This window comes from Diadema antillarum, unplaced genomic scaffold, assembly GCF_040938485.1.
Source record: "Diadema antillarum isolate AM-2024a unplaced genomic scaffold, OU_Dant_1.0 seq00000136_RagTag, whole genome shotgun sequence".
Lineage (NCBI taxonomy): Eukaryota > Metazoa > Echinodermata > Echinoidea > Diadematoida > Diadematidae > Diadema > Diadema antillarum.
In genome coordinates, this window is record NW_027271213.1 from 2,753,990 (window position 1) to 2,764,147 (window position 10,158).

At 35.7% G+C, this 10,158-nt stretch overlaps 1 protein-coding gene across 1 annotated transcript in view; it reads left to right on the forward strand.

Annotated features, from left to right (window-relative positions):
• The window catches only part of LOC139727605 (probable E3 ubiquitin-protein ligase HERC4), a 47,425-nt gene extending 46,262 nt beyond the window's left edge, over positions 1-1,163 (forward strand). The window contains exon 14 of the mRNA XM_071638587.1: positions 916-1,163. Coding sequence (XP_071494688.1) covers positions 916-1,163 — 248 coding nt within the window. The remainder of the gene's footprint in view (positions 1-915) is intronic.
• Positions 1,164-10,158: the final 8,995 nt, after the last annotated feature.

The window sequence follows — 10,158 nt, forward strand, 5'->3', positions numbered from 1 at the left end:
AAGGCAATGAAGAAAAACTATTTTGTTAACAACTGATGATTATGTATATATGTATGGCTCCAACGATGTATGTACATTTGTATATGTACATGTACATTTATGTTCATGTACAATGATAATACAGGAATCAATAAATCAAATCAAATCAAATCAAATCAAATCATCTATTGAATCATTTTAAATCCTTCTCAAAACTCATCTGTTTAATCAGTTGTACATATATATATATATTTTTTTTTATTTTATTATCTTTCTTTTTTTTTGCTGGAGGTGCACACAGTTATTATTTCTTGTACCACTGAATCACACATATCGTTTTTCTTGTTCATCGTCTTTTGACTGTAATTAATGTTATTGTATTTTCTATAGTCTTTGTATGAATAGCACGTGTGCGCTTAGAAACACAAGTATAAAGCGTCATATAAAGGCATTATCATTATTATTATCATCATAAGTCACCATGACAAAACGTTACAGTCGAAGCGTTGAAATAAAATGGTTTGTAAAATGATGGCATGAATGAAGGAGAATCTTTTATGGCTTCTATAGTTCCTTTCCTTCATTCTCTTTGCGGAAATGCATACAGAGTAATGAGGTAAATGGATAGAAATTGCATTAAAAGCAACAATTGTTACATCTGTGAAAAAAAGTTTCATCTTGGTGAAATAAAGCTGCTTTTACACCTCTCCAAGAGAATATTACAGGTGATTATCAGGCATTCTCTTTTATATAAAATGATGTGTATATAGGCCTAATTTTGGATTTTTTTTAAATAGAAAAAAGGTGTCAAATGAATTGAATCTTTTAGCATGATGAATATTTTTTTAAATGTATATATAATTATGTTAATATGTTTATATGTACATTGTATCTGTATATGAGCATATGCGTATGGGTACTTTTATATCCCTGTAGGATTCTTCACTGGAGCCACACATGTACCTGTTGGTGGATTCGGAGTGATCGGTCCTCGAATGTGGCCCATGGGCGGGGAAAAAGATTGTCGCGGGGGACCACCGGAGGACATGTGCCCGGAAGTGAACACCTGCCAGGGGTACGTTGTGCTACATCTCCCCATGTACAGACGCAAGGAACACCTGGAATTTCGGCTGAGAAAAGCTCTCAATATCACCACAGGTTTCCACAAGTTACACATTCCTTGAAGGAAAGAATAGAGGAAAAACCAGTCATTTGCTTCAAAGCCAAGATACAATGCCATGTTTCTGATTTCATGGTCAAGATTTGATGTACCATGGCGAGATGCTGGAAGAAAGAAAAAAAAAAGACCGTTGTCTATGAAAGACAGAGACCGTATCTTACAGAGACATTAAGTTTTATGGATGCAATCATATTACATGTAATATCCCACTTTCAATGTGTGAGGAAAAGGGGGAACCAAATGAACTATACAGAAGTTATTAATTAAAACAGCAAGATGTTGGCAAAATCTCAACTTGCTACTGGTGTCTGCATAAGAGGGCACGCAGACAAAAGAATAAGTCATGCAAACTGATGCGTGCCTATAACTATAATTGGTTTCAAGCATGGTCTTTTCAAAATCCTATAGAAATTCGCATAATGATTGTGTCATGTTGGTACATTTTTTCATATCATTCTTGTGCTACCGGGATGTAATGTGTGATAGTATAACACACATTCTGATGTACAACAAAGACCCATGAAACTCACAAGAAACCCTTACGATACTCACACAGCTACTTACACATTGTTTTCTTCAGATTGTGCAAAGTGTAAGAAGATGGTTATATTTAGATTAATTGTATAGATATTATGTTAGTACTTTGTTATGTATTATATCGTTTAAACTTAGCAAATTTTGCAGAGTAACACAAAATATGTCATTGTCATCTTTTGGTGTTAGATCCTGGCTGTATACAGTTTGGTATATGCCACCCTCGACAGCACTTGGAGTGATGGTCGCAATTTTTTTTTTTTTTTTTTTTTTTTGGGGGGGGGGGGGGGTTAATTACTTTCCTTCATCAACTAAAATATTGACCTTAAGAGCAGACAGCACTCAAATTTCAGTGTGGCAATGGTGTTGAAATCATGCAGGTGAATATCTTACATTTGCAGAAAGGAAGATTTTCAATGATAAATCAATATAGGATTACGTAGTGAGGGTTTGTACAGCATCTAATTCAAAGACAAGTTTTTGTCAACAAAATCAAATCTCATTTTTTTTTTTAGACGAACTTTCTTTCATGGATTTATTTTTTACTGTCTGTTGGCATATTTACAATTGGAATGATTCTCCGTGTGTCATGTTTTATTATAATGCTTAGCATGATCTGGCTTCCACATCATTTTTTTTTTTTTTGTCACTTAACACCATTTACAGTTGCTAGCTTGTAGCAGAACATTATCGCCGTACTGGATGTCGAATTCAGGCAAATGATAATGAAGATAATGATTGTAAATTAGTATTGTGCAATTTCTGTGGGAATGTACTTACCTGCGCATTACAGCATAATCAAAATACGGAAGAGACAAGATAATTTATAAAGTAAATAAAAAAGATATCAACTGAAAAGAATTTCAATTTCAATTTCAATTTATTTTCATATTTCTCGATGAAAAATTACATCAAATATAACAAAATTAAATGAAATACATGACATACATAGAATATTGCAAATATATAAAACATAATAGTGGTCGATCTGTTAAATTTGGAATCTGCGAATGAATGCTAAAGAAATATGAAGGAACCTACTTAAAAGCGAGCTTGTTGAGCGTAGGTCCCAGTTAAAATCGAGTTTAAGATTGAGAAGGGGAGCACGGGTACAACAATGACCGGAACATAAGAGAAAAACAAAGTAAAAGAGTACAATTTTACAGTTACATAGCAAATTCTTCTCTAGTGCAGGTTAGGGGTCGGAAAAGCCACATGCTGTAGGCAGATAAACCGTTGTCGTTCTGGCAATACAATATGACTTAATATAAAATAACAATGATACCGTTTAGACAGTATTAGAAATGTGTACATTGCGTGTATTAAGAAGGGAACACATGCACCTGCAAATCCAGAAAAAAAAAAGACATTCAACAACCAGTTACAGTGCAGTGAGAATGTGAAATACCAGCTGTTACCTCGTCCCAGCTATCTTTAAAGAAAAAAAAATATACATGAACACAGTGAAAGAATTTAAGGGCGCAAACAGCTGGGCTCTTAAAGTCTGGTTTAACATGACAACAACCCTACATGGAGTACAGTATTAGTCCATGGGCCAGGCCAGATATTGGTACCATCTGAGGTGGCAATACCTTTTTGGTGTCATTTTGTTTGTCGGGCATAGATATGCTTATCAAGCTATGATAGCATTTCCAAATGAGTAGCTTAGTCATAGTAAATGAATTTTAAACCAATTTGGTCTCGTTGTTATATCCCTGTACTTCTGAATCGAGACCAAGCGCTATACAAAGAAGAGCACTGTCTTCTGTATGTTCACAGGTGTTCTGTTGTAAACGCGGTGCGCTTAGTCTTTATTGAAGGCAGCAAAGGGAATATCCAAGGGTTATGATGTCCACAGCGCTTAGTCTAATATTCAAGACTGCGAAGGGAATATCCAAAGCTTATAATACAGTGTATATCCCTTTATCTAAAAACAACAACAACAAAAAAGCAATTTCTAGTGAATTCTAGCGTATTTTTCAATTATTTATCATTTTCCGATGAAAACGCTACAGTGAAAACGCTAATACCACGCCAATGTCGCTTTATTTCCATCCAACAATGAAAGATTATGCAAAAACAATGTACCGGTACACTACAATACATTATAATTAATAATGTTGTAAATGAACAGAGTGATTTTTGTTTAAAACTGATGTATTTGTTGAGAGGGTGGTATAAAAACAGTATAGATAATCCCTTTTATTAGGAACTTTAGATATGATTAACGGTACATTGTTCTAGATAAAGACTAAGCGCACCGCGTGACAGCTGTGGACATCGTAACCCTTTGGATATTCCCTTCGCTGCCTTGAATAAAGACTAAGCGCACCGCGTTTACAGCAGAACACCTGTGGACATGCAGAAGGCAGTGCTCGTATTTGTATAGCGGTTAGTTTCGATTCAGAAGTATAGGGATATAAAAACGAGACCAAATTGGTTAAAAATTCATTTATTATGACTAAGCTACTCATTTGGAAATGCTATCATAGCTTGATAAGCATATCTATGTCCGACAAACAAAATGACACCAAAAAGGTTTTGCCACCTCGGATGGTACCAACAACCCATTTTTCGGCTCTTGGCCCATGGACTATATAGCGGGATAGTCCTGGACAGCACAAAACAGAATTTCAATGAGCTGAATTAACGTAATTATTCAGTAAATACTGTCTTAATTTGCATTTGAAGGGTGATAGTGATAAACAACCTTTGAAAAGAATGCATACACTGAAATACCAAGGCAAATAAACGCAACTATGCATTTTATATTCGGTTTATTCAATATTGGTTCTATTGCATTCATAGATTCAATTGGAATAAAAGAGATTAAAAAAATCCCTCTCATCCTAATTGGTATGGTAATTTGCTTAGTGCGATAGACTGTAGATCGCACTGCATATGAGTAAAAAACGAACAAACAAAACAGACCATATACTGATAAACAAGTTTCGTCTTCTAAAGAACTGTGAAATGTAAACATATAGATACAGGCACTTGAGCAGATCCATTTCAGTCTACGTGTAGACATAACTGGGCACAGAAAAGGAATGAATTCATCCGGTTGATGCTGTTTATCTATGATGTTTTCAAAATGTGTGCTATTATTCATTATAATCATGAACTTATTTGGTCAGTATCACCTGGTTAAATGTTAAACAGAAACAAAATATAACTGTTTCTGCAAAGGAAAGAATGTACATTAATTAAATGAATCTATACGTTCGTCCATGTGTGCTTTGAGCTCATTCTGCTTGGGTTTAACAATGGCTAATGCAGGTTCTTTTTAACGGGTGCTTTTTTTGAATTATCATTATCACCTGTACCAGTACCGTTGCTGTAATGTATAAGTTTTTACAGACATTTCGCCGTTCGTTTGTCATTGAATTTGATAGTCGGGTCATTCATTGAGTCGCCGAAAAAAATAGCATTGGAAGACAATATAAATGACATAAATCATTATAGCTATTAAGGTATGCTGCACAAAAACTTGGTGTAGGTGAAGACTTTCAGAAGTTGGAGCTAGTCTTTTTGTTTGTACCATAATGGATGGGTCTTTTGACGTAGGAGGTCTTTTGAATTCGCCCTTTCAAAGGGCAGGGTCATTCAAAGACGAGGAAAAAAATAGCGATATGCAGCTGGACATTAGAAAATTCGTGTTTTAATAATTCATTTTTCCCATTTCGGTTAAAGAATTTATCATTTTCATCATTAAATAAGGATGCCGGTCGAGAGCATTCAAATTAGTCGCAATGAAAAGAATTGTCTTCTCGGTCATACAAATTTGCATGTGAACATTCGCGTTCTGAATAACTTGCTGCAAGTTATCACTATTGGACGTTAGTTTTTACTCCTATGGTAACAAGTAAATGTTAAAAATGAAATTTTTGAAATACATTTTTTTTCATACGACTTTAATTGTGTTGCTATAGCTACAAGGAAGAAATAAATTACGTGATTCTTCTGTTCGCAAATATATCATAAAAGCCATTTTTATTTTACTTTAGTTCACAGTATTTTTTACGTATTACTATGTTGCATTGATTTTTGTGCGATTGCGCCACTGATGTACATTTAAATGATTGTTTTGCAGGAATTGTATTTTTGTTTGTCGGAAATAAAAGAAATTCTCATATAGAATGAAATGAAATGAAAGCCTTTTTCGATGTAACATTCTTAACCGGTCGGTATCAGTTACATTGAATATCCCTTTCTCTCACGCCAACTTGTCACATTGGATCCATGCGCAAGGTGCATGCGTACATCGGACGAAGATAGAGCAAGGTTGATGGCGCCGTCGAGAGGCGTCAAACCGATTAACCTGCATGCTTATGGCAGACACACCCGACATTAAATTAAACCAAAGCCCAAATATAGATATGGGTTGATGGGTGAAGCAATATTTGTAGAAAACATCAGTGAAAGTTTTAGGAGAAGTATATAATCGAATCAAAAGTTAAGGATTTTTAAAGTTTCGGTGCCATCCTCCCTGGATAAGGAGACTACTGCAATTCATGCCTTCATGAGGAGACTACCGCACTTCATATAGAAAATTCAAAATATTTTCACTTTTCTAACTTCATGAAAAAGCACACTTGCTTACTTCTTTCAGAAAGCAGTAGAATATTACCGTTTATATAGCAGTATAAACAAATCGACGGAATGTGTACTTTTCATTAAAAATGAATTTTTGTGGAATTTTCCTTATACAAACCCATACTTTCGTTATATTGTTGTCAATATGGACATCATAAAGTGTAGTAGTCTCCTTATCCAGCAATACTTTGAAAATTTAAAACTTTTGAACGGATCGTCTGATTTTTCCCCAAACTTTCACGGATGTGTTCTACTAACATTACTTCTTTCACTCAATCGACATTAAAGATTTGGGCTTTGGTTTCCTTTTCATCCTGTCAAATGAACTTTTCTGATCAATAAATCATTCATTATCTAAGTGTTCCGAGCACCTTTTTCCCAATGAAAAAAAAAAGAAGAAGCAAAATCAAATTATACACTTTTTCCAACAAGACGTACTATGCAAAGGAAGAGCCCAGATCACTACATATTGTTTTCAATAAGATTTCTTGTTAACCCGTAAATACTTATACATGTACCTATATGCAAAAGTTAAAGAATAAGTAGAAAAGACATAGGCACGAAAAGAGTGCATAAAAATAAAAGAATAGATGAAACACATGACTGTGATAACAATGATTATGAGATATAACTGAAGCAACTATCGTGCTAATTTGATTGCTCGAAATGTTGGAGTAGTAGCACTACGCAATCACATCACCGTCTCTTGCTTAATCAAATGACCACTTCGCGAAGTTGAAGTATGCTACCAATTTGAATGAAGAAATTTTCGATATGAGCTATAACGTACATGTACAAATTTTACTGCTCGAGAATGACTTTGAACAACAAATCGGCTGTGTATGATTAAAACCTGCTAAACTGAATGAACGCAAAATCAATTTGACTGGTGTATTTACCAAATGAACAGCAAAAAACTATGTCAAACTTCATGAATGTTTTCTTTTCCACAGCCTTGTAACGATCTCCTTCACCTGTTCCCTCCAATTAATATTTGTTGTTGTTGTTGTAGCAGCAATTTACTTGGCATTCAATGTAGCTGTTGCTAGGTAAGACATTGCAGAGCATGTCTTCGTCAAGCTTTGTTTTTGTTAAGGCAATATTATATGAACAAAGATGCATAGAATTCGAGTACATTAACATCAGACACGGTCCATTGGTCATTGAGAGAATATCTCGCATTTCATGTACTACACCTTCCTTTGTGTTTTCCCTCGACTCCTGTTTGGCCTTGACGTGTGTTTTAATATTCTGTGCTTGTTTGTCTTTCATTTTATAGTGTGCAATGCAGTAACTAACGTAATGTGCATTGAAAATTAAATATGCTCGAAATAAACTAAACACATGACATGTTTGCTGCTTCTTAGATACACCTATAGGGCTCACACCTGTAAATAAACAGGAACGTCCCAGACCCCATCACAAATTCGTACCAAAGATACCAAAATAAATGAAGAAAAAAAAATTAATTAAACACCAATGATGCAGCTTGGCAAAAAACTGAATAGCTGTAAATATTGAGTATGAATTCCTCTACAAACTGTATTTTTGTTGGAAGATGAAAGCTTTTCTGCTGGAATTTGAGGGGACTATATTTCAGTGGCTTCATGTACAGAAAATAGGTGATTTTTTTTTTTGAGTGAAAAGAACTCGTAGTCTGGCTTTGCTGACCCTTGGACAGACAGACAGAGTTTGAGCCGCAGAACCCCCTTGGAAATTTTGATGGATGAAAGGATATATCTCACTTATCCAGGTTAGTGAAGATGAAACACCTCATTTCTCCCAGCTATTTTACAGAATTTTTTGAATTTTGAATTTTAACACACGTCTCCCATGGGGAATTATTTACCCGTATGAGCCCTATAGAGAATGCACGTAACGCACACCAGTCAATGGAAAGTATTCATCCCATACAAGCTCTGCTGGTTTATGTTGATCTATTGTGTCAGATCCCTTCCTCCCTCCCCCTTCTCCTCCCCACCCCCTCCTCTACCCCCCCCCCCCTCCTCTATCCCCCTCCTACCCTCCTCCGCCTCTACCCCCAACTCTGCTTGACTACAATTTGTTTTCTTATTATGTTCTTGTGTATACTAGATCTTGGTACATAGCAATCATCAGTATCACACAACTTCGAATGACTGTGGTATTTTAATGTATTTTTTGTTTTGTTTTGGCTACCACTTAAACAGCTCAAAATACATAAAGTTAATCTGTTTGACAAAACAATGTCTTTTAAAGTACTTTGTAGGCAATAAGGTGATGATGACACCCCCTTAATCAAGAATAAATGCCTGCATCTATGTATTCATCTTATGAAGAACTGATCAACACTGCAAGATGTATTTTTGAAAAAACCCCAAATGGCATCATTTTCAAGAGTGTCCCTTTGAGAAGCTTTACAACCCTTCAATGTGCAATTTCTCATACGTAGGGGCAAATATCATCAAAACACATTTTATGATGTTTAAAAGTCAATTAAGAAATATGACCTCTATTATACATGCACAGCTGCTTCCAATACGTTCTTCGTTTACCCCTTGTTCACGGGGATTCCCCGTTCCTTGTAACGCCGTGCTATATTGCGCAATGCACTGAGGCAGAGATATTGTAAAGGCTTGGTGCCGGGTCGCATAGTAATATAAACAAAGATTGTACACTCCATACAATCTTTGGTATAAACCCCGACACCCGAGGCGCTCCATTGTACGGTTATAACCCGTTCGGGCTCGTCGCAGTTAGGCGACGCCATACCTTGGTTTTACCCTGTGTTCAATCAGTCTACTCGCAGTTTGCAGAATGTATCCGACTTCTCCGTCTACTCTGAGAGTAAGTTAACTGAAACGCCATTCCTGGCAGGCTGGCTCAATAAGCTCAAACTCCTTTGCTTCACACTGTAGATCCGCGCTAACACACCGACGAATATTGGTAAGTCAAAGGAGTCAAGTGACTGCCATTCTGTTAATTTCATATCCACGTAATTCATTAGAATGGAGGTTAGAAGACAATACAAATGACATAAATCATTATAGCTGAGGGCATGCTGCACAAAACGCTGGTGCAATTATGTCGCTGAAGATCGACTTAAAAAAATGGGGATAGTCTATTTTTTTTTTTTTTTTTTTTTTGGGGGGGGGGGGGGGAGTAGGTCCTACCATGATCCTGATGGATGAGTCTTTTGACGTAGGGGTATTCTGAGTTACCCTTTTCAAGTGGAAATAATGTTACCTTTTTCATATCATGTCAGTGCTCATAATTACTTTACTAAAGAGACACATCTTATGGGGAGACTATAGTGTCTCCTATTACTGTATCCATCATTCATGCCATATCCCATTCAATCTCATACTTTACTGCTGACATTGCTTATCTACACAAAGTCTTCCTAAAGTTGGATCAAGCTATATATATATATATATATATATATATATATATATATATACATATATATATGTGTGTGTGGGTGTGTGTGTGTGTGTCCTGCCATGATTCTCTATAGATAGACGAGAGTAATGATAACAGTACATCCTTCTCTTCATTCTTTATACCTTCTAAACGAAAGGAATGGATATTCCTCATTATTTTTCATCTTATATCTCGAAGCACGTCATTTCAAAGATGTAAAATGTATTCATTTGCAATTAGAGGTGCAATCATTGTCGTCAGCTGCACCCATTGTGGTCAAGTTGTATCATTTCACGTGTTTTTTCGCATCATCATTGTGCACAAAAAGAGTTATAACAGCTGCGATTGCATGATGTGCTCTATAGTGTCTGTATACACGATTGTGAAACATAATTGATAAATAAAGCAACCAACCAACAAACACAAAAACACTACAAGTCAGTCATTTCTCTTTTGAAGCAGTATAA